The sequence below is a fragment of the Puntigrus tetrazona genome, chromosome 11, assembly GCF_018831695.1.
Source record: "Puntigrus tetrazona isolate hp1 chromosome 11, ASM1883169v1, whole genome shotgun sequence".
Lineage (NCBI taxonomy): Eukaryota > Metazoa > Chordata > Actinopteri > Cypriniformes > Cyprinidae > Puntigrus > Puntigrus tetrazona.
Window position 1 is genome coordinate 21551777 of NC_056709.1, and position 24694 is coordinate 21576470.

The 24694-nt window shown below is 36.8% G+C and overlaps 3 protein-coding genes across 5 annotated transcripts; 2 read left to right on the forward strand and 1 right to left on the reverse strand.

The window, feature by feature from the left end:
• Positions 1-2544, forward strand: dynlrb1 (dynein, light chain, roadblock-type 1). The gene is given in 5 exon segments (XM_043251635.1): positions 1-108; positions 383-458; positions 566-650; positions 652-731; positions 2214-2544. Coding segments are annotated over 5 exon segments (288 nt in total). The 5' UTR covers positions 1-105; the 3' UTR covers positions 2258-2544.
• Positions 2545-2733: 189 nt separating this feature from the next.
• On the forward strand, positions 2734-6929 carry map1lc3a (microtubule-associated protein 1 light chain 3 alpha). Its single transcript, XM_043251634.1, has 4 exons — positions 2734-2890; positions 4105-4160; positions 4787-4893; positions 6242-6929. Exons 1-4 carry the CDS (start codon positions 2851-2853, stop codon positions 6402-6404), a joined length of 366 nt encoding a protein of 121 aa, XP_043107569.1. The 5' UTR covers positions 2734-2850; the 3' UTR covers positions 6405-6929.
• Positions 6930-7326: 397 nt separating this feature from the next.
• On the reverse strand, positions 7327-24555 carry efcc1 (EF-hand and coiled-coil domain containing 1). 3 transcript variants are annotated; one of them, XM_043251631.1, is made up of 8 exons: positions 22847-24555; positions 21613-22028; positions 13205-13353; positions 11769-11904; positions 11434-11599; positions 9980-10069; positions 9094-9163; positions 7327-8503 (listed from the first exon to the last, which is right to left on the reverse strand). In XM_043251631.1, exons 1-8 carry the CDS (start codon positions 23609-23611, stop codon positions 8367-8369), a joined length of 1929 nt encoding a protein of 642 aa, XP_043107566.1. In that variant the 5' UTR covers positions 23612-24555; the 3' UTR covers positions 7327-8366. The 3 variants fall into 3 exon arrangements, with proteins under 3 accessions (XP_043107566.1, XP_043107565.1, XP_043107567.1); XM_043251630.1 differs by having other exon boundaries at positions 9911-10069; positions 22847-24553; XM_043251632.1 differs by lacking the exon at positions 9980-10069.
• Positions 24556-24694: the final 139 nt, after the last annotated feature.

The window sequence follows — 24694 nt, forward strand, 5'->3', positions numbered from 1 at the left end:
GGCAGATGGCAGTAACGCAGAACGGACGGTTTACAGAATACATGATTCTAGTTCCGTAGCTTGCAGCATCGGTCTAAGCAACGAAAACAGCGACTTATCTTCACAATGGCAAGTACACGTTAGCGCTTAAACGTTTTAATTTGTGCGTACAATCGAAAGTACGTGTTTGTTAGCTCGTTATCGTGTCGGTTAAGGTTTTAGCGGGTTGAATTTGACTACAGGGCGTTGTCATTTGAGAGATGGCACTTAGTAACCAGCTAACGCCAAGGCATATACAGTAAACAAAAGCAAAAATACGTTTTTATGGATTTTACAGAGCGGCCACTTCGAAGATTGTACACATTTTTTTGCCGTTTTAATCACTTATGCGTTTATGTTGCAGGCTGAGGTGGAGGAGACGATCAAAAGGATTCAGAGTCAGAAAGGAGTACAAGGAATTATCATTGTCAATGCAGAAGGTATCTGGCAGAATGAGAACCGCTTGCTTCATTGGCAGCATGACATTGATAAAACAAGGAGTTCTTTGTTGATATGTCTATAGGATTTTTATCTGCTCTTTAAACAGGAATCCCAATCAAAAGCACTCTTGACAACTCAAGCACAGTTCAGTACGCCGGTAATGTCCACCAGCTGCTCATGAAAGCTCGGGAATGGTGAGGACATCGACCCTCAAAATGATCTCACCTTTCTCAGAGTTCGATCAAAGAAGAATGAGATCATGATTGCACCAGGTAATTTGATGTACGCTTATGAAGGGCTGTTTTCCTTCAGGTTAGTGCAGTGGTTCTCAGCAAACTTCTAAGCCAGACAGACGCTGACTTGGAATAATTTAAATCAATATACATTTTTAAATGAAAATAATAATAACTATTAAATTAATACTTCACCCAATACCCAGAATTTGCTGAAAACTGGTCCCTTAGGCCGTGGAATACGAAAAGAGTTTTTGCTTTATCGGAATAGATTTGGACAAATGTAGGATTACATCCCTTGATCCTCTACAGTGAATAGGAGCTGTCAGAATGAGTGTGCAAACAGCTGATAAAACATCACAGTGTTTGTCACGACACCAGTGAAGCAAAAATCTGTTTGAGAGAAATATGCACTTGAAATATGCATTGGATTACTTGTGGATTATTAGGCTGTTTTTATCAGTTTGCACACTCATTCTGATGGCACCCATTTGCTGCATCCACTAGTGAATAAGTGATGTAATGTCCATTTTTGTTGAACTGTTTTTATTTTTGTTTTAAAAATGTTAAAACTTATTTTAACTGTATCTAACTTTATTAAAAGGCTGTTATACATGTCTTGGATGACAGTGTTTGATCATGTTTTGTCTTAAAATGATTATTATTATTATATGTACAGTTTCCTTTTGTGTAGATTAGGAATAGCAGACTTGCAGAGCATTTGAATGTCATTTGTAATGCTAAGGACTGACTGTGTGTTCTGTGTGTTTGTTTGTGAATTGTGGTCAGTATCTGGTGTATCTATACTGTATGCAATGTATATCAAAGACTATAAAAAGATGGTTCACTACTATACTTATGAATGGGAGAAACTTCAGCGTGCAGCATGGCAGAATAGTCCCACTTTTTAACTGCAGCAGTTGTTAGAAATCTGAGTCTAGACCATCTAATGCACATGCAGCAGTCTTGTGTGTCATGACTGTGTATGTGCATTGGCTGGTTTAGTCTGAAAAATAAGCGTTTTAAATGCTATTTAAGCTGTACAGACAACATTCAATCGGCAGTTAATTTTAGCTTTTGTTGCAGGCTTTGTTTTTGAGATTTTAGCATTCCCCATTTATCTAGATAGGAGACCTTGGAGGTGCAGAGGCTTTGCAAACATGGCTGCAGAGTGACCAAACTTAAAATTTTTTGTGTATAGTTCTATTTAGAATACAAAAAGCCTAAACAGATGTGAGTTTTAAATGACACACACACACATATATATATATATATATATATATATATATATATATATATATATATATATGTATATATATATATATATATATATATATATATATATATATATATATATATATATATATATATGTATATGTATGTGTGTCTGTATGTGTGTATGTATATATATATATATATATATATATATATATATATATATATATATATATATATATATATAATCTGATGTATAATAATATAATATAATCATATTCTTTATTTATTCTGTTCTCTCTGCAGATAAGGACTATTTCCTGATCGTCATTCAAAATCCCACAGAGTAGTCCTGATTTCTTCACATTTGTGTTGCTATAGTATTTTTCCTTTTTTAAATTAATTGCCAAAAGTGTTTCATTTCATGTTCTAGCAACGCTTACATCGTATTCCAAATATTCAGTTTCTGCTACTCTTGCTCAGCATTCCGATATTTTGCTCTTTGTGTTGTACGTGACCGTTTTCTCATGTTCTCATATTCTCCAGCTGCTCATCTGTAAGCATCGACATGACACTATGACATACTGTGCTTGTTTATTCTAAAAAGAACAATAAAACAAAAATGCATTTCCTTTCAGTCATGTATTTGCCTGTATATTTTCTTACAGAATGGAAAGCCAAAGTGTTGCACGATTTGCCGTAATGTAAAACTGCTTAGATGTGAATGCATGCGAGCTGTTAAGTTGACGTGAGTGTACATGGAGTTAACTGGGTGCTCTGTCCCTTTAAATCCTGCTATGACATCACGAACTTTAGTACATTGTCTGGAGCTGTTTTGCTTACAGTGAGTCAGGAGCTCGAGAAGAAGCGAAGTCGACCGAGGATTCAGCCTAAAATATAACGCCTTTTAGTTCGTTTTTTAAAATCTCGTTAAAGTGCAGTCATGCCATCCGACAGACCCTTCAAACAGAGACGGAGCTTTGGTAAGACGCGTTTTATTCGTGCTGTGTCAGCACAAGTGTGTTTTGTTTATCAGGTTTGTTTTTGTTCCTAGCCTGCTAGCAGCTGGGTGACACACTTTGCAGTTTCCTATGAGGCCGCACATGCTTATGAAACGATTTCAGAGATGCATTTAAGACTGAAATAAAACGGTTTTTAACCAAACCGACAGAGGTCAGTTGTTATCCAGTGAGCTAGCCTGGCCTACAGGCCTTCAGTTTCAGCTTGAATCTACAGATGATTTTTTTTTTAGAGATTATATTATTTATACGTATTTATTTATTGGTGTGTTGTTAACCATATTTGAACTCTCAGGTATTAACAGCTATGATAGGTTACCTATGATATTAATTTACTGGAGCTAGTATTCATGCCTATCAACTGGGATAAAATAAAGAAAGCAGTCCTTTTATGAATATACATTGTGGATATAATAATAACAACATTAAAGAAATGGATGGAAATTACACGTGTTAGTCAAATGATGCTGTAATTTGAGCTTTTTCTCATAGTCCAGACTAAACACAGGGTGTGGGGAGGGAGGAGCATAAAACCCTTGCATAATCTTCCTAAACATAACAAAAACAACATATCTGCTGTTTGAAATGTATCTGTAAGCGTCCAGGCCAGTATTTTCTGCATATTTATCCGGCCTTTGGGATTATGTAATTGACATGAATGATCCTGACACGGGCTCGGTTAAGATGTTGGAGCTCCTGCTTTTGGCTTTTTCAACTGGCTTGTTGTAATTTAACATTTGACATGCATTTTTTTCCTCAATGTTACTTGTGTTGGCCCGAACCATTATGCTCTTAGTACAAGAAGCCTGCTCAGAAAATTGGGTTGCTCTTGATAAAATCAGACAACCAATCACCTGTGAGAGAAATTGTGGGTTTCGTAGCAGTATGCCGCAAACTCCTTGGAAAGAACAACTTTTCATATTTATGTGTCTTAAAAAGGAAAGTATGTCAAACAACAGGATAACTTAACCTTGTTTCTGCTAAACAGGTTTTATGTAAGTGATTGTAATGCAGTGACAATAGCGTTTTGAGGAATGAGGGATAACTACTGTGATGTCAATCATGTGTGCTTTTAGTTACATAAACACATCCTAGTGAAGTGTTGTAGTCTGTGATCATTTAAAGTGCTCTCTGTCTAAATGACTGTACTAAATCTTTCTGTTTTTCTTGTTTTTCAGCTGACCGTTGCAAGGAAGTGCAGCAGATACGAGAGCAGCATCCTAATAAAATTCCAGTGAGAGTTTCTTTCACCTTCTAGATGTCATAAGGAATTAAGGCTGAGCGAAGAAGGGCCTTATTGCTTTTGAGATATTACTTGCATATCTTCTTTTAAGTTGCTAAGACTCTTTTTAAAATAAACTCAACCAACTAAAAATAATTACATTTCTTATTTTTATTTTAGTTTTGATGTTTTTTCATTTTTATTGTAGTCTTTTTTTTAGTAATTTTTGCAATTTTGTTATGATTTTGTCATGCTTAGTAGTTTTTTATTTGGTTATATAGCTTTTTTATATAGTTTTTAAAATGAATATTGCTTTGGAAAATATGCTGAAATACATTGTTTAAAATATTTTATCCTATTACAGGTAACATTTATCTTATTTCAAGGACAGTTTGTTTAGATTTGTTTGCTTTTGTTTAGTAAAAGTGTGATTTTTAGACCTGGGAAAGCTATGCGAAAGCTCTTACAACTCCATGGGCATTTATACCAAAAAATCGTGTACTTAATTCTTATCAGGAAAAGATACTGCTTGATTAAATGCGGTGGACAATTAGTGGCCTTGGAGTAAAAATGTTTTAAAAGCACTGCTCTAGACCGATTTCTAGACAATGTCAAGACACTATATTTTTTCCTTTCAGGTGATCATTGAGAGGTATAAGGGAGAAAAGCAACTCCCTGTCCTGGACAAGACCAAGTTCCTCGTCCCTGACCATGTTAACATGAGCGAGCTGGTAAAGATAATCAGGTAAACGTAATATCGCTAGATCCATTTTGGCTCTTTAACGTTTCGTTTTTTTGAATTTTTAAAACCAGGTTAATGAGTATTCCTGCGTGGCTATTATTGGATTTCACTGAGAAGCGCAGGGAATGCTTGTTTGAGTCTCATCAGGTTTGTTTACTTGTCTGGTGGGGGTTTGAAGCAGGGTGGGGGAGGAAAATGCAATGCCGTGCCAAATTCGTGTGTCTGCTGACCCTGTCATCCACAGGGGACTTCTGAGAACACTTTTAAACAGTTTGAACTTGGAAAAATGTTTGCATCATTCACATTCTCTGTGGTGTATTCATTTTATATATCCATTGTGGTGTATTATTTTTAAAACTAGACGGGGCTAGTGGGCTAAAGTTTCCTCTTAAGGGAAGCTTGTAGATCAGTGTTGCCTTCCAGGTATTTTAACACAGACACAGTCAGATGATCAGACTAAGAACATTTTGTTGGACCCATGCTGCCTGTCGTACTTAATAATCCTTGGCTGTGGGTCGTGACTGCTTTATTATTTATAGTTCAGACTCGAAATAATGATTAAGTGATTATTAGAATTTAAAGGCAAAGTGTATCAAATATTTAAGGCTCAGCACAAGTTTAGTAATGAACATAATGTTGTGGTATAGTTACCACAAAAATGATTTTGACACAATAAATAAAATAATAAGGCAAAATCACGGATATGGGACATTTCAGATTAATGAAGAAAAAGATGCATTTTATTATTAAATCCTTGGTATTATTTTACGTTGTAATGTTTACATTGTTTATCCAGTTGTTTAAAGGTATTCATGGCACCAAAATTGCTAAATTAAATGCAAATATTACACAAAGCTTAGTAGTATTTTTATTTAATTTTTATTTGTATTATTTTACAAATCATGAATATTGTGGCTATATTATTTTAGGATTTACTTCTATTTTAAGTATCATACTGTAAACCAAATTTCTACCTTTTTATAGCAAAGTCATGGTTTTAGGTCTTTTTTTAATTAAAAAAAAACATTAAATAATGCTTTAAAGCTGTTTAAAGAGTGGTTTATGCTGTTTTATAGGATTTAGCAACATTGGATGTAACTACAAAAGTTTTGTTAAAGTGCTTTTTCTCCCTCTCAGCAATCACATTTATTATTTATTATTTAAACGGCGAGTATTTTAATGTTTACTTTGACATGTAAACCAGATTTTTGTTTTAAAGAAAACGAGGCACAAATGGACATCGATTTTTGTGGTAATCAATATCACGCCGCAAATGCTGTTGGCGGAGTTGAACTTGTGCTGAACCCTGAATATCTCTTTAAATTAGCATGTTTTTGTCTCTGCTTTCCAGGCGTAGACTGCAGCTCAACCCCACCCAGGCGTTTTTTCTTCTTGTCAATCAGCACAGCATGGTCAGTGTGTCCACCCCCATTTCTGAGATCTACGAACAAGAGCGAGATGAAGATGGCTTCCTCTATATGGTTTACGCCTCCCAGGAGACCTTCGGTTGCTAAGCAGGCCACTCGACCTTTAAGGGAGGGACAGCAGAAGGAGGGAGAGACGCCAATAGGAAGCAGGCTCACACAAATGTCCCTGTCTCTCTCTCCTTATCATCCCTGCTCCTTCCTTGCCGGTATGAAACAAACAAACAAAAAACAAAAAAACGTTGATTCTCCTCCATGTGACACTACAGTGCAAACCACAGCACTACTGTAAACACTATTCAGACCCTTCACCCCATTTTAAACTTAGTTGTTTTTTATAAGCTCAACGTAGGTATTACACTGTTAATGCTTCGTATCTGGCCCCGGTTGCTTTTTTAGCCCTTGCATTTTATTCTTTTTAGGCAGTTATGTCAAATAATAGGTAACACATGTTGCTGTAAATAGATGAGAGTGTGGTTTTTTTTTTTCGTTGGTTTAAGATTAATTCGTTTTTTCTGTCTGTTTGCTTGTAGTTATTACCCGTTACCAGACCTTAGTGGTGCTGGTGTAAGATTATAAAATCTTACTTCAGAATTAAGTGCTTATTCAAACCAAGTGATTAATCATAATGCAGCATATTTCTCCCATCAGACCTATTCTGTGGTTCCCGAAAAAAAAAAACAACTGTAAGGAGACCAGTGACTCCAAAGGTGCAGTTACAAAAATGAACTGTCAGAAGGGTTTCTGAAGCCTTTATGAGCCTGCGTTTATTTCTGGGCTGTGTAAAAATAACTCATCGTTCACTCATCGTAGAATAAAGATGCCGCCTGATGGTAACTGTACTCGAAAGCCACATTGATCTGTACTGTACACATGTGAGCCAGAAGAACATCTGAAATCTCACGTAATCTTTGGTAGATGCGAATAAATTGCTTTTTTTTGCACAATTAAAACATCTAAGAGGACAAAACTATTAGAAGTTCAACAATTATAGCACATAATTATATTCTCCTTGTTTTTTTTTTTCCTCCTGTGTCACCATACGAGCTGTATGCCTTCCGTTCAATCTCCAATGAAGGGATAGTGATGCACTACTTTGCATGTTTTTTCTCAACCTTTTTTTTTTTATATTGATTTATGCTATAGATTTGGTAATTATTTCAGCTTTATTTAAAGCAAAAAAAACTGAAAGAATTTGTAGATGTTTTGAAACCAAAAAAAAAACAAAAAAACAACTGAAATATGTATGTCTATGTATGTTTGAAATGTTTGAAAAGTGTGTGTATATAAATCATTGTATGATTGACGTGATGAGTTATGCTTTTAATTTGCTCTGATATATTGTCCAGCACCATATATGAACCTATGGGAAAATACACACGCACACACATACATGCTATGCATACACATAGTCAGATATATATATATATATATATATATATATATATATATATATATATATATATATCTATATCACAGGCACTCACAATTATGAGACGGTAAGGTTTTTCTAATACTGTATATTTTGTTTCATGCAAATCATGGATAAAAGAGCAACACAACTGCTCAGAAGTGCTAAAAGACAATTGATGGTTACAGTTGCACCTGTCTTTGCTTGACATATGGAGAACACTTGGTTTTACTAAATTATTTAACATCTGTAACTGTTAGCAGTATAGTCAGTCTTCTTTTCGACCTAGTCTGTATTGAGCTTCACGTAGTCTGTACCTGAGAGTTGCTGTATGATCAGGTAGTTAGGTACCACACGATAAATCTGTAAAGAACAATTTTGTATAACGTGCGTGTATTTAAAGAGAATACTGACCGACAATGGACACTGCAAAAAGAAAATCTGAAAAAGTAGCTTCAAAAGGTATAGCTTTGAAATGAGTCAAGTCACGTTTCATTATAAATGATAATGAGCTAAATGATGTACACAAATATACACAGAAATATAAACAGAGACAAATACATGGCTAAATTTTGGTCCCATTTTCCAACGTGGCTAGTTAGAGTCTGTAGCATCCTGTGGCCATCAGGTGGCAGTAAGGTCTAGCAGGAGATGAGCAGTGAGTTGGTGAGAGACTGGTGACTCTGCGCTCTCTCGATCTTCTCGCCATTAGAGAGGATTTCACAGGCAGCTAGTTCATGACAAAGAGCATTGAGCACCTCCAAGATATGCGCTTTCCCTGCAGATCAGGAAGAGAAGTGTTGGATGCATGTAAGGGTTAATCCTCTATACACTTAATCTCTGAGATTGCTGATGAAAATACTTTTCTAACCAAGTACCATTGGTTTATCTCATTTTTTTAAAAAGGCACCAGCTCAGTTCAGTGTTATTGCTGAGATACTAATATATATATATTTTGTTTTACAAATATTTAAAATTGTCATATGCTTTTTTAACTGAATTTTATGTGCTTTTTTTGTGCTTTTGTCATTTCATTGGTTATTTGTTTTAAATAAATTTGTTTTAAAGTTTGAATAGTGAGCTATGAAAAACACAAAATGTAAAAGTAATTTTAGCTTTATATATAAAAAAAACTTATATAAAAAAAAAAAAAAAAAAAAAAAAAAAAAAAAAAATATATATATATATATATATATATATATATATATATATATATATATATATATATAATACAAAATCTCAGCTTTTATAGTGGTCTCAGTGTGTATCTAATGCTCCTGCCACATTTTCACGGCATACCAGGACTGTTAGACAGTAAAGGTTTTACAGGAACTAAGCTGCCAAGTTAAAAGTTATTGTGTCTCTTACCATGCTGAGGATCACTGCAGGACTCCAACGTGCTGAGCAAAATCTTTCCTAAAGATCTTCTTGAGACATTCTACAGAAAAGTACCACAATAATAAATGTTAATAAATAGTAATGAAATGGCATTAAATAAGTGCATAAATTATATTTGTGACCCTGGACCACAAAATCAGTCATAATTTGCACGGGTATATTTGTAGCAATAGCCAGCAGTACATTGTATGGTGTCAAAATTGTCGGTTATTAAGGATCACATTCCACAAAGATACATTACCTACAGTAAATATATCAAAACTTAATTTTGGATTAGTAATATGCATTTCCAAGAAATTTTTTGATTTTTTGCACCCTCAGATTCCAGATTTTCAAATAGTTATATCCTATCCTAACAAACCATACATCAGTGGAAAACTCATATGCATATATTCAGCTTTCAGGTGATTTCAATTTCAAGGGACTGACCCTTATGACTGGTTTTGTGGTCACGCATATATACATTGCTAAAATGAAAACAATTACAAAATTATAAAATGGCGAAATGCTTAGCTAACCCTAATTTAATGTGTCGAAATTAATAATGAAAGCAATCAACCAGCCTGTTATGACATCCTGAAAATATTAATTGCACAAAATTCCGTACTTGTACAGAAACAACAATTAAAAATCAAGATAATCACATAGCCGTTTTGCTAAACGACTCCCTAAATGAAGTTTATACAAGCAACAGCGAGTCCGATGTGTTTGATGAACGCTAATCGGCCGCGGGGCTTCGAAACATTTACAACAGCATCACTGGGCTGACAAGTCTCTCCAGACTGACCAGCTCTCGCAGCTGCTGCAGAAGCTGTAGCACATCCATCAGTTTCTCCTCCACCAGAGACAAACGCACCCGCTCCGTCTCCAACATCTGCAGCTCCAGGTGGAGCAGCTCCGTCTCCTCGGCCTTCTGCTGCAGCTCCTGGACCAGGGCGTCCCTCATCTGCAGACACATGACACTTACCGTTGACCTTGCGCAGATTTAAACGCTCCGACACGCAATGAATTTCAGGTTAGGAGAATCTTTGCCAGATGTGCCGATAGCCCATAATTCAGTGGAGACTCATAATTTCTCCGACAGAAATAGTTCAGATATGCTTGTTTTTGGCCTGTCTGACCATATGTCAAAAATCCACATCTGCCCGCCCCTGCTCGCGTTAAGGCTCGGCCCAAACTGGTCATGCCCAGATTGTTCGAGGACGTTTTTTTTTTTTTCCACGAACGTGTGTGGGGCCTTTTTAAAAACACTAGCAGCGTAGTTCACGTCTGGTGCTTCGCAGCTGAGCTCAATGTAGATGTAATTGTGTAAGGCCTGGAGGTTTATTCCTGCGGTCATCTGATTGGCTGTTCACACAGACGCACGCGCGGCTGGAGAGTGAGAGCTGTGGCTTTTCTTTGAAGCCTGTCTTCTCATAACAAACGCTCGGTGGGCAAGTGCCTTGTAATCTAATTTTACACCCCTGCACCCGAAAGCAACCATGAACGTAAAAGCAAAACAGAACTGAAAGTCTTGGTTGGGTGACGTAAGCTGTTGAAAAGAGCAGAAGCAGCAGCCAGAGTTTATTTGGATGAACTTCTGCCCCCGCGTATGAAAATGTCTCATTAGTATTTGAAATGTTCGATACAGATTTTAACTGCTGGGTTACTATGTGTGCTCGTGTTTGTTTTCTTTAGGGTTTAATATGGTTCTGTTCTTCAGCTGTTCTTGTCCCCCAACTTAGATATTGTTTGTTTCTATGGCAATGCACATAATAGCAAAACAAATCCAAATATTTACTTTTCATGTCTTTTCACCTCTTTTTTCAGGTGTGAGATATTTCTGGCTAAGTAAGGGAGCTGAATATACACTTTCATTCATTAGTCTCTTTAATTTTTTTCAGTTTTACATCACAGCGATCACATGAGAGAAATGAAAACGGCTGAGTATTTATTTCGTCAAGGATGTGTACCAGTTCACACAAAAACAACCCTCAGGGAATTTTATCCCTTGAAGCATTTTATAAAACTATTATTGTAATTGAAAGGAATAGTTAGATAGACTTTCTTTTGTGAAACAATAAATGAGGTACGAGTATTACTGTACTGACAATTTTTATGTCCTTCATTTGGGTATGTATTATGTTGCATGGAGATATTTCCTACCGTAAATATATCAACTAATATTAGTAATATTCATTTCTATAATTTCTCTAAATGTTTTTTGCAAATGAAGATAGAATGTAATTTTTGGGGTGAACTATCCCTTTAAATGTTAAATATATATATTATGATATCTCACAAGCTAAAAAAGCTCGAATGCAGTCATACCTGGTCAGTGTCCATCTCTGCCCTCTTGGCCTGACTCTCCTTCAGTTCTAGTTGTTTGTTGAGTCGTATGACCCTCTCCAGCAGCTCTAGCACAGCCGTCTGACTCTCCTCTGTGCGCGAGTCGCCGAAATGAGACAGCAGCCTCTTGACTGCTTTCTCATCACACCTGAGAGCACACAAAACACATAAAATACTGTTTCTCTATAAGTCACTCACTAGTTCTTGGCATGTTTGGATCTCATTTGATTTTCAGAGCATACCAAATAATTGTAAACAGCTGTACAAGGGCTTTTTTTAATGCACTGTGTGATATGGTTGGTAGGGGACGGATGTACCTGTCTCCACAGCAGGACAGTCTGGTGAGGATTCGCTTCACCTCGTCCACTTGTCTCTGTTGCTCTCCGGTCCATCTTTCTTCCTCTTCATCAGACGCTGCCTGACCCTCAACTGAACGGAAAAGCTGCTCCTCCACTACATGAACACAGAGCATAATTTTCTCATTAGTGTGAATCAAGAAAAAAAAAAAAAAAAAAATATATATATATATATATATATATATATATATATATATATATATATATATATATATATATATATATATATATATATATATATATATATATATATATATATATATATATATATATATATATATATATATATATATATATATATATATATATATATATATATATTTTTTTTTTTTTTTTTACAATATATGTTTAAAGGTTTGCGGTCAATGCAATTTTTTTTAGGTTTTTGTAAGAAGTCTCTTATGCTAACCAATGCTGCAATCATTTAATTAAAAGTACATTAATATTGTGAAATGTTAAGTCCTGTGATGGCAAAGCTGAATTTTCAGTGTTATTAATCAGTTCAGAAATCATTCTAACATACAGACACACAGTTGTGCCACCTACAATTTTTTGTGGAAACCTTGATACATTTTATACAGGATTCTTTAATAAACAGATTCTCAAAAGAACAGCATTTATTAAAATATAAATCTTTTTCATTTACATTGTTAGTTTTGATTAAATGAATGCAAAAAATCTTGCTGACCTCAGATGTTTAATAGTTCAGGTCATTGTTTTTTTTTTTTTTAAAGGGATCCCGGGGTGTTAAGACATTTATAGCTTTATATAATGTAAATTAAGTATCTTACTGAATATTTTAAATGACATACACAATAGAAAGGTGTATGTTATTTTAAAAAATCGACAACCGTTTCTGTACTTTGGGGGGTGCCATTATTTTATGTGCACATTGCATCCTGCGTCAATGACGTCAAATGGTTGCATTCGTTGAGCTACTGGTGCTTTTTACTGCAACACAACTCCGAACAAACAGTTTAGAAAATACAAATCTAATAAGATACCATATTGTGTTTTGGTTGTAATTTTCAGTGGAGGGACGTATGACTTTCCTAGCCATTTTCCTAGCGATTAGTCAGACAAAATAATGGTAAGATGCCTGCAGACGAATAAAACTTCCTAAAGGCCAGTTTCTTTGTCCTCCCCACTTTGACTCTTTTAGTAGACATAAACCATTCGTGGGTTTTCTTCTGCATATTCCAGTAAGGCACATAATTTACGCTAATTAAGCCATACAAGTCTTAATCTCCAGGGTTCCCTTTAAATAGACATGCTGCAACAATGCACTATACTGTGGTCTTCAGAAATGATTCAGGAAATAATGCAAGTATCAGCTATACAAGTCGCATGCCAACAGAGTCTCAAAAGGGGTTGAGTAATGTCAATATTTGTCTTACTAGTGTCAGGCACAGACTCTGCACGTCCCGTCGGAGAGCGTCGATCCTGCTCTGTGTCCAGGCAACAGCGTGGCGCAGTCTGACCGGCCCTATTATACCGTCTGTCTGGTTTGCTGATGAATGGAACCGATGTTTTAGACACTTCAGACCTGTGAACAACAAAGTAGAGTGAAATAACAGGTCAGAGCAGATCAGATTAAATGGGTAGCTCTGCTGTAGAACAATATCGTAACATAACAACATTTATTGGTTCGTTTAAGCATTGTATTAATGTTCATCATGTTCGAACACATAAAGAACTACACATCCTTTCCACAAATTTATTTAACAAAGACACCAAGTAATATGATCAATGTAATTCTTATCCTCAACCACTGTAATACTTTCACCAACTCTTGATCAGCAAAGGTGATTGTGGGTAATTGAAACCAGACATGTTGACATAAGAAAAGAAGGTTTAAGGATCATGAAAACTCCTAGAGCCTCGAATCATAGTATGCAGTATGGATGAATGTTTAACACACGGCTGACGTCATTTACATCATATCTGAAGCCAGGTATTAAGAGTACGTTATTTTGAACATTTTTAGTTTTGTCAGACAGCTATAAGTGAATGTTTCTGTCATTTCGACGCAACGGTTTCTCTCAACTCTGTGACAGAAGAAATGCAATAGGGGGCTTTCATGAATCAAAGAATAAATGTTTCCAGATGACAATGTCCTGCCTGCAGAAAAGAAAAAAAGTAAAAGGCTGCAGAAATCCATTTGCTCCAGCATGAATCCCAGAGAGTGAAAAAAGGGAAAAGTATTTGAAGCCGGGTGCACTCATGCATATATCCTGCTGCCATGAGAAACCCTTCAGTGCAGAGCGGCCATAAATATAGGCCGTATGAGCCCACAAAATCATCCCTCGGTACACTATGCTTTCGCTTCTGAGTAGTACGCACAGTTTAAAGTCAATATTTGGAATCCACGTTGTCAGATGAGGGGTGCAGTGTGTTTGAAAAGGGGGGTGGGTCGGTTAAAGGTGGGTTTGAGGGCTCTCTGCTGACCTACAGCTGCCGTAGGAGAGCACCAGGGAAACCCTAAACATTCCTGTCATGGTTGCTGTAGGAACCCACTGACATAAGTAAGATATTATTATGGTCTAGGCATGGTATACAGTGTAACTAACTATTCTAATTGACAGGGATGCTGAGTTTGTTTTAGAATAATGTGTACTGTACTAAAAGAAAAAACACTTTATAAGAACAGGTTTCACATTTTTAAAAAACAAAACAAACTGGAAGTAAAATGTCAGACAAAATGCAGTTTTGTGACTGTTCAAAACATTTTGGCTCGATTTGTTTTTTAAGACATCTACACAAGGATGGATTAAATTGATCAAACATACCGTTAAAGATGTTTACATTCACACTTTCTAATCATCAAAGAATCCTAAGACTTTCCAATACTAAGAATGTTAGGCTGCGCAACTGTTTTCAATATTAATAATAGGAAATGTTTCTTGAGCAGCAATTTAGCATCGTTAGAATGATTTCTGAAGAATCACATGACACAGAAGACTAGACTAATAATGCTGAAATTGTGCCATCACAGAAATAATTAACAATTTAAAAATCTAAATATATTATTCATTATTTTAAATTGTAATTATCTTGATCAAATAAACGCAGTTGAGCCTAAGATATTTTTCAAAAGCATTCTAAAAACCCTACCAATCACAAATAGTAATACAATTAATAATCTTTTACCACATTCATAATCAATGCCAAAAAGATAAATTTGTGCCTCTGAAAAAGCAGGACAATATACTGTATGCCACATTTGCTTAATCAGTCTTGTAGAAGTGATTAGGATTGTCTATATGACTACGACTGCTGACAGGGTCTGTTTTTTGTCTTCATGGATGAGAATAACAAATGAAGATGGGCTACTGAAAAAGCTCTGTAACCCACCGTCTGTAGAAATGGACAGATGAGCACACACTGACAACAGTTAAAGGAAATCTCTAGACACCTGAATCCACTCCAAACACTTGGAAAAACTCTCAATAGTAGATCCAGCCATCTTACTCTTGGCCTCTTCAAACACTGACTGTGAAACAAGTCTGGCCAAAGAAAGTAGAATGGAATGGTTGCATAAGAGGTTATGAAAAAGCAATCAACATAAAAATACAAGGGTGGAGTAAAGTACTTTCTTCTTAGAATCATGCGCATTGAGTATCACTTAATAATGCCAGTTTTTGGTGTATATACCATATTAGCACTAGCTAAGCGTCATGATAAATAATAGTTGATTACTGTTTTTTTTTTTACAAAATTAATTATTTGATTCAGCACGGATGCATTTAAGGATAATTTTTTGGGGTTGATCATGCGAAAATCAAGCTCTAAATTAAATTAGACAAGTTTTTTGCAATCCAAATTCAAACTTACTGCACGGTTCAATATGTCACGAGTATCAAGTACAACATGAGTATGTGTACTAACCTCTAGGCCACAGCTCTAACAAAACGAGAGAAATTTAATACACAGTATGTAACATCTAATGCACAATTTAGATGCTGAAATGCTGAAACATATTGGTTTTATTTCATAGCGTTCACAAAGAGAGAGAACAGAGCATATGTCTGGATAAGACAAACACAAAGCCCAAATATGACAGAACCTCCATCTGGTACACGTTAGCTCTTCCAGCCGCTAATTCCATTCTGTTTGGTTCCATCTCCGCTGTCTTCCAAACATCCACCTTATATACAAAGCAACTTCTTATTCAGTGACAACAGAAGACAAAGGAATAAAACATCACTTGTGAAAGGATAGACTAATATCACGTTTCTTTGTGACGCAGGATTACTAGGATTTAAATTCAAAACAGAATTCAGTATTTCTTGGAAACTCAATTGCCTAAAAGCCTGAAAGTTTTTTTTTTTTACTGGAAAAGAGTAGGTGGATTGGACATTTCCTAACCAGTCTGCATAGGCTGGAGAGGCATCTTTCTGATAAGTGTCTGTAGAAAAGCTCACATGTCACATACTGAACCTCAAGCTGTTCTTTTTCTGAGACAGACACATAGGCTAAGAAACTACTATTAAAATGTATTTAAAGAGAAAAAGGCAACACTTACAATTTTTTTAAATGTAATTTTTTAGATTTAGGGCAAGTTACAAAACCAAAACAGATGTAAGTGGCAAAGTCTGTATCTCATTAGTCTGTGTATCACTTTTGGCTGCGTGTTTCATCCCTTGCCTTGAACAGGGACTCTATTTTGGTGGTCAAGCTGCTAACAATAGGTTTCTATCTTGCGACTATATTTACACTGGACCGGAGTGATGTGCTAACGTGGGGCGAGCCCAGCTGTTTGTGGTTTAGACGTGCACTTCCTGTGTTTATTACAGCAGGATCTGAACTTCCAGACCCCCTCTTGCACTCAGTTTACTTTCAAAGTATTTCATTATAATGAAGACTGAAAGTTAGAAAGATGAGACAATTCTATATGCTAAACAACCACATAAATAACTAAATTTCTGCACGGATGTCGCAAAGTCCTTGATAAATGCTGATAAAGCAATCGATTTATCTTGAGACTATGAAACAGATGTCCACAATTAAGACTAGGCACATGGTTGGTAACATGATACCCTGGTTAAGTAAGACTAGAGAGCTTGAGTCAAACTGGCAGACATGGACCATGTGTGGACGCCCAGATGCTGTTATTCTTCCACTATACGGTCTGAGACGCGGGAAATCACCTGATCTCGGTGGGGGATTCTGTCTGGAACCGTCTGGAGATTCCAAACAGAACCAGACGGTAATTCATCAGAGTCCGGAATCTTTGTTATTACGAGGGCAGACCCAGTAAACACAGCTTTGAAGGAGGTTTGTGAATTGTTTACGCATCTTCACAAGTCATAAACATGAAACGAACACATCGGAGAAGAATCCAAGTGGACTTCTACAGATTGAGCCCCGTGCACATTTCCATTTTTTGAGACAAAGTGTTCGCAAAGGAAGTGGGAGAAGAACGTTTTCAAGAACGTTTCTCCCACAGCTTGAGCAGTTTATTAGTGCTGAGGTCTGCAGAGAAAGGGTATCAGCTGGCCGAGGGTGGGAGGAGAAAGGGAAATGTTCGTAGCTGTGTTTGAAAATGGAAAAAAAGTCAAGGTCTCTGAGTTTTTCATTCTCAAAGCGCTTTGAAAATACTGTACGAAAAAAAAACATGCTGTATAAAATCCTCCGAAAGACAACATTTTCATGAGGCCTCATTTTGTTGACATTTCTTTACCTTATTCAGACATAATAGAGGGGAATTTTCAAAGGGTTGTTCATTCCATCTGTCCAGCTCTGTTATTATGTGTTGAGGTACAACAGGTTACCCAGACACACTGTATGTGAGTCGGCCACACCGCAGCTGAAATAATAGTTCTCTGAATAATAACTGATTATTTTAAAGTGGTTAGACGGCCTTACATTTAGCATGTCAGTCTCTGTGATGTCAGCAGAGCTGAAAAAACCGATGATAAATGTGATGCTCTTCTCCTGGTATGAATAGAGAGACATAAAGCACATCTGAGCGATAAATAGAGTAAGATGGTGGAAATTCATCCCCACTGAACAAACAGCCAAGTGTTTGCCTCTTCCTCCAGATGGCGGCTCTTGTCCCCCCTCCTCGCTTTGTGTTCTCGTACCGTCTGTTTCTTTTGTCCTGAGGTCCGCCTCGCTGCGGTTTTCATGGGGTCTAGGCAGAGGGCTTCGGTCCATCTTGGATTCTGAGGGAGAGAAAAACGCCTCCAGGCAGGACACACACGAATGGTGTGTTTTTCATGGAAATGAACTGAACAGATCAGGTCTGTTCCCACCACCTCCCCCTTGAGATCTGGCCTTCATCTAAACCTCTTCCTCTTTCTTTATTAGGGCCAAGAGGGCTTCAGGAAACCTTACACAATATCTGTGAGATCTACACTTGGAGTTTCTCTCAATCTGAATGACTGGAAATGGTCTGTTTAAAAAAAAAATAACAGCTGATTTCTCCAGGTGCTGCATATCACAATAATTATTTTCCATCATACCAATTCAAATGTTGAGGTCAGTAAGATTTTTTTTACATTGAAATCAATAATTATTTAATGAGGATGCATTTAACAAAAGTGACTATAATGACAAGTTTTCTTTACAATTAATTATTTTTTAAAAAAATAAAAAATCCTGAATAAAAGTATAATGTTTTTCAGAAAAATAATGAGAAGCATCAAAAAGCATCTATTTTAAATAGAAAGCTTTTCAAATATTTTACATGATTTACTGCCACTTTTGATCAATATAATTTCTTTAAAAAGTACTTATCCTAGGGTATCCACCAAAATACAAAGAAACAGCATATTAGAGTGATTACTAAACAATCACGTGACACTGAAGACTGAAATTATTTAGCTTAGGCATCACAGAAATGAATAAATATTTATTTTATATAATATTTTACTATATCACCGTTTTACTGTACTTTTTATCAAATAAATGCAGCTTTGGTGAAATAATAATGGACTTTGGCAACACTTTAGTATTGGGACAATTCTCACTTGTTAACATGCCTATTATTAACAAATTGAATGTTTATTAGTGCTTATAAAGCACATATTCTGCATGGTCATATTTTAATATGACATAATATTATAATATTATAATATCATAAAACACATACTATTGTGGCGCCTGGAAAATCTAAAGGAAACTGTATCTGAAGCTTTGATCAGGTCCAGGTTTGTGCTATCACACATACTAAAGAAAGAAATTAAACATTAAAACGGTGTCTCTGGAAATAAAGCATTTTCAAGATATGACTACTCTGAAGAAAGTGATCATTAGTTTAATAGACATCCCTTTTGTGTGGAAAAAGAGTCAAATATGGTTGATTAATGTCATGGCAGATGGGAAGGTTAAAGTAGCAGGTGGGGGAAACCAAGTAAGCTATTAAAATGTGCGATTATTACAAGAACTGCATTAAGGTCTGAACAAAAAGGACATAAAAATAGCCAGAGGACACACCTCTCTCCAGATAAAAGGCATTGCTCTCAGTGTGAATGGGTCAGTCCATGACCCGCGGAGCATGACCGGTATCCTCTTCGCCCACTGGCAGCTGCATCAAAAGCTATCCTCCACCGTTTTTGTTTTCAGAGAGCTGTGTGCCCATTGGATGCTCTCTAAGGAGTTTTCAGCACTTGCCCATGGGGTGTTCAGGCCTCAAAGAAAACCCTGCTCTGATCTGCCACATACCAGCCAGAAAGCTCTGCAAAAAAAAAAGCATTCCCAAAAAGAGCAGCTGAAACACAAGCCTCTGACTGATACAATTGCTTTCATTTTTAACAGGAAGGTAATCTATTGCAATTATTGCTAAACTTTCTTACAAAATGAAAGTGACTGGAGTTTTAAAATCCAGGTAAACTGGGTAAAAAAGAATGAATACCAATATTTAAAATAGAAGTTATGGTAAAGCAGAATTTTCAGCAACATTATCTCTCTCTCTATATATATATATATATATGTATGCATATATATACACATACAGACTGTTCATCAATATTTTATATGTTTATCTGAAAAATCAGCCAAACTGGAGGAGAAAGCAATCTAGGCACATTTAAGTCCAACAAAATATATTATATCTGGCAAAAAAAAATTGTTCAATAACTGCATGCAATTTTATACTACATTCTTATCAAGTGTGAAGACTTGAAGACTAAATTCGCCATAGAGATGAGAGGTCTGTTACTGGTTATGGCTGAAAATTAAAACAGCGGCACAGCCCAAGGAATTATTTAAACCCACACTAATAAAGTCTACATGGATGCAGTACTTCTGAATAACAGACTCTTCGTCAGCATCACAAATATTTGGTATGGTTGTTTAACGTAAAAACAAACAGGAACTTTTTTTTTTAAACATTCTTAAACAGCACGCTGAGATCTCTAAACTTGTTGAGGGTGGTAGGAGTTGTTGCTAGGCTATAGACAGGGAGTGTTCATCCATTATTCTCTAGAGCGGGGAAACTGTTTGAAGATAGATGGGAACTTTCAATCTGTTTAGGTCAGGCCTTGCTGGGCTGAATGGAACTCTCTCCAAATGTGTCAGGTCCATTGTGATCTGGAATGAATTATTTGGCTTAAGAGCATCAATGGTGGGGCCATAGAAAGGCTTTCTGGTAAAGTTCACCTCAGACTTTACATAGATTAGTGCAGCGTGGTGGTATAAAAGTGAATGTTTATTAAAAAATGTCAACTTGTCTCTGTCAGTAAGACCTGCATCTTACTACTGAATAGAGGGTATGACTACTTCAACATTTATTAATATGTCTTTCAGAATGCAGACTTTTTATTTAAACTATAAGAAGAAAATGGATACTAGTCTTGACTGCAATAATGTCTCTCAATAATAAACAAAATATATCTCTATAAATGATAGAACACTTTTTAACTCCAGACTTGCAGTAAATCCACTTTTATCGGGATTGCCAGGAATGCTGTCCGAAAATGCATGCAAATATGTAAACTCCTGCTAAACGGGAATTAAACAGTTGTGCACTAGGAAAGTTCAATGACAGCCCAAGTATAAAACCCAAACTACGAAATGAGTGGCTTCCAGCAGTAGCTGTGCATAATTTCAGCTAACCAAAATGGGAGCCCATTTGCCACACACGTTGACAACTAAACAAACCCAAACAAAACAAGGTCTGCACTTGAGAAGCAGAACCACATCAAGCCAACCTAAATAGCATGTATGTTGGCACACTTTTGCACAATCAGGGCCAGCAAGTTCTGGCGGGGGCCATTTTAACCCAAAAGAAACTCAGTTCACTGTGAGTCGGATCATTTAAAGCTACATTATGTCATGAGACTGTTTACCGCACTCCGTCTGGGTTAGATGACAATAATGCATTAGCCTCTTGCAGGGATGTGCTGTAATCTGGTTAAAATCCTGATGAACAAACTCAGATTGTTATTTGAGTTTTTTTATACCCAGCATCATAAAACAGACACTACTTTCATCAATTTTAGATAGCTTTGCAATTTCCGTAATACCTTTCAAACATCCTCACTTGTTAGGACAGTTGCCAAACTGTCATGTTTTGACAGCATCTTTTACATTTACATCAGTGAAACCCCCTGAAACAGATGCCAAACTGTGGTAAGTGAGGATAATTTCTTCTTTATGTTTCATGATTGCTGAAGTAAGCTATCCCAATGTAAAAACAGATTACCTCACCATGACAAACGTCTGTGGGAATACACGATCCCTAGTTAGCCCTTCTGAAAGAGCGCTGTCAAAACAGCATTAACCAGCAGTTCAGTAAATAATGTGTTACAGGTTTCACTCATTTGTTGCTTCTGGCACTTTATGCATGTATTATACTAACCTGTAGAACAGGAGCTCCATCTCTAGCTGCTCAATGTGTCTCTGCAGAACCGGCACATGACTGGCTTTGGTTTCCAGCTCCTTCACCTTCTTGAGGCCACTGAGCACAGCTTGTCTGGCTTCTTCCACTCTTTTTCTCATCTTAACCTGCTCCTTCTTTAGAGTCCTGTTACATTCCTCAAGCAACAGCACGGTCTCACGTGATACTCGCAGCTCCTGCTCCAGCTTCTGGTTGAAGAGCATGGCCTCCTCGATCTGTCCGTCCCGGGAACTCCGGATGTACTCCACTTCTCTCAGGAAACTCTGGATGTCCTTCAGGTTTCCAGAAATGCTGGGTTTCTGAGCTGCTTGCCTTTGGTGGGCGATGAAACAGCCACCCTCTGGTTTATGTTTCGAGTGGCTTTTCCACAGGCCCACCTATGATACACAGAAACATGTCAGTTGAATGTTTACAGCCCTTATTAACTGAAGCGTGGGTTTTGTTATGGTAAAAGTGGAGTCTTTAAGATGTGGGTGACAAAAGACTATGGGTTTGAGAACAAGATTAACAGATTTTCAGAGCTGGGTGAATTACGTCCAGATTGCAGCCTGTTACTGAATCTATTTTGACCTAACTCATTCATCACATTGATTTAAATAGGATAATGGTTTATTACATTGGCATAAAAATCAAAGAAAATCTATTCCATTTGCTGTTATTAACAACATGAAGCGCATTAAACATTATGTTATGTCAAGGTTTCCCAAACTGTGTTTTTGAAGGAACTGCATTGGGTTTATGAGTTTAATGAAAAGCTAGTATTAATTAAAATAATAATAAATAAATTACATCAGAAAAATGTTCATAAATCTATTTAAAATCAAAGAAAATTATATATTTTATTTGTTTACCTGCATTCCATGTGACTATCAACATCAGAGAGCAATTTCACAGAACAAATAAACATGTATTTTAGAACGGAAAAATTTTTAAGATAAATTTTAAAATGTATTGCCTTTTTGTAAATAATATGTAATCATGTAATGCATAAAAAGTAGCTGTCTGTTACGAATATTTTAAAATATAATTTATTCTAAATAGACCTAATTCAATTTTGGAATCTATTCAGTTCTTAATCATTTCTCTCATAAAACTACCTATGATTGCATCTAACGAATTGCCCTTTATTTAGAGAATATTTGCTCGACTTCTGTAATCGGTCATTATTGTTATAAATCTCTCTCAGTGCCTGTACCTGCAAGGCCAGCGAGCGAGCATCACTGCTTTGAAGAGCCGCACGCATGTCCTCCACCAGCTCCCTGAGACTCGCATTCTCCTCCTCGAGTTTGGCTATCCTGTCCTCAGCCTCCTCGAGGGCTACAATTTCCTCGTAGCATTCCCTGGTGCAAGAGCCCAGCTGCCTACAACCTGACGCGTGTCTATCCACGGTGGGAGAAGAAGGCTCTCCGCTCTCTCGCTTCACGCTGGTACCCAAAGACAGCAGCTTCTTGCGCCTCCTCAAGGGGCTCCTGAGTCTGATCTGCGTCTCTATATGCTCGCTCTCCTTGCCGACCAACAACCTCCCGTTCTCATACTGGCATCCGGCTTTGGTACTGAAATAACCGCAGAGTTTTGCGTGAAACTGCCTGAAGCTGAACTCTTTGGGTAGATTATCCAATATCCCCGCGCACTCCTCCAGATCACTCTCTTTACCGAGTCCTAAAATCTCGCAAAGAATGTTAAAATCCTCGGCTGGGATTTTTCCGTCTCCCTGACAGTCTAGGTGATGAAATATCTCTTGGAGGTATTGATCCAGCCCGGTGGCGAGGACTATAATTTCGTTTTCCACTCCACGGTCTAGTCCGTAATGATACGCCAGAGTACTCACTATCCATTGTGTCCTGCGCGCTGGTCGGCTGTATGGATCGCATGCGTCCGACTTTTCCATGCTTTTTCCTTCACACGAATTCCATTTATAGCGCCTAAATGGATTAATGGATTCAACAGATCCTGTAAGCATACAAACAGCATACCAAGTTCAAGTCATCTGAACACCAGACCGCCCCAGTCTTGTAGTAGAAACTCTCGCGCTGTGCGCGTGGGGGCGTTGCTGCGAGAAGAGCACTGCCCACAAAATCTGAGCTGCAGAGGGGGAAAAAAACTTTTGAAAAGAAGCTAACAGTTCGTTTCACACATACACAGAGCATTAACTGATATAATGGATAAACACACTTTGCAGCTTAAAAATACTCCCTCGGTTTCTCAGACAAGGCTTAAGACTAAGGCTATTTCAACTGAAAGAAACGTGCACTGGTTGATCTTAAAGTATATCAGAGACTTTTTTTGTCTCAAGATGCACAGCAGTAATGTTTTTTTTTTTTTTTCTAAGGCACATTCATAAAAATTACTTACATTTTCCAATTGAACTAGGGCATACGCCTTGTCTGTGAAACCAGGCCATTATAACAATAATAGTAATAGCCTAATAATGCAGGTAAAAAGATAATCAGAATTGTCCCGCGAATAGACAAATAATAATAATATCAATAAACCTGAATAAATCAAATATCCTAACGTACACAATCGATTCTACACATGGTACATTAAGTCATTAGACTAATTTGAAAATTACTGTTGAATTAATATCTTATTATGTTTCAACCGTGTATTGCAAGGCAACATATGATGTGATTAATGATGAAAACATTTGCATTCCGACTGTATAATCGTTTTATTTTTTAACCTTCGAAGACGCCCATTCAGTACAAAGTTTTTACTTTTCCTAAAGTATTTTAAATTAATTTAATTACATTTTTTTTGGCAGTTTTATACATTGCATGAACGATCGTTTCCTTTGAACCCTGCAGCAAGTAAAAGCTTTGAAGTCGATCGCTCGGTGTGTAACTGCGGCTGACTGTAGTTACAGTTCCATGTGCCGCTTGTCATTTCCTATTTACCAGCTCGCGAGCTTCATTATGTTCGCGCGACTCTGGTCGTCAAGGCGACGCGAAGCATTCCATATAACAAAAGCCAATGCTACAAAGTTCTCCAATGCTCATGCGATCAATTAAAACATAAAAGCAGCGCTGAAGAGAAAGGCTGG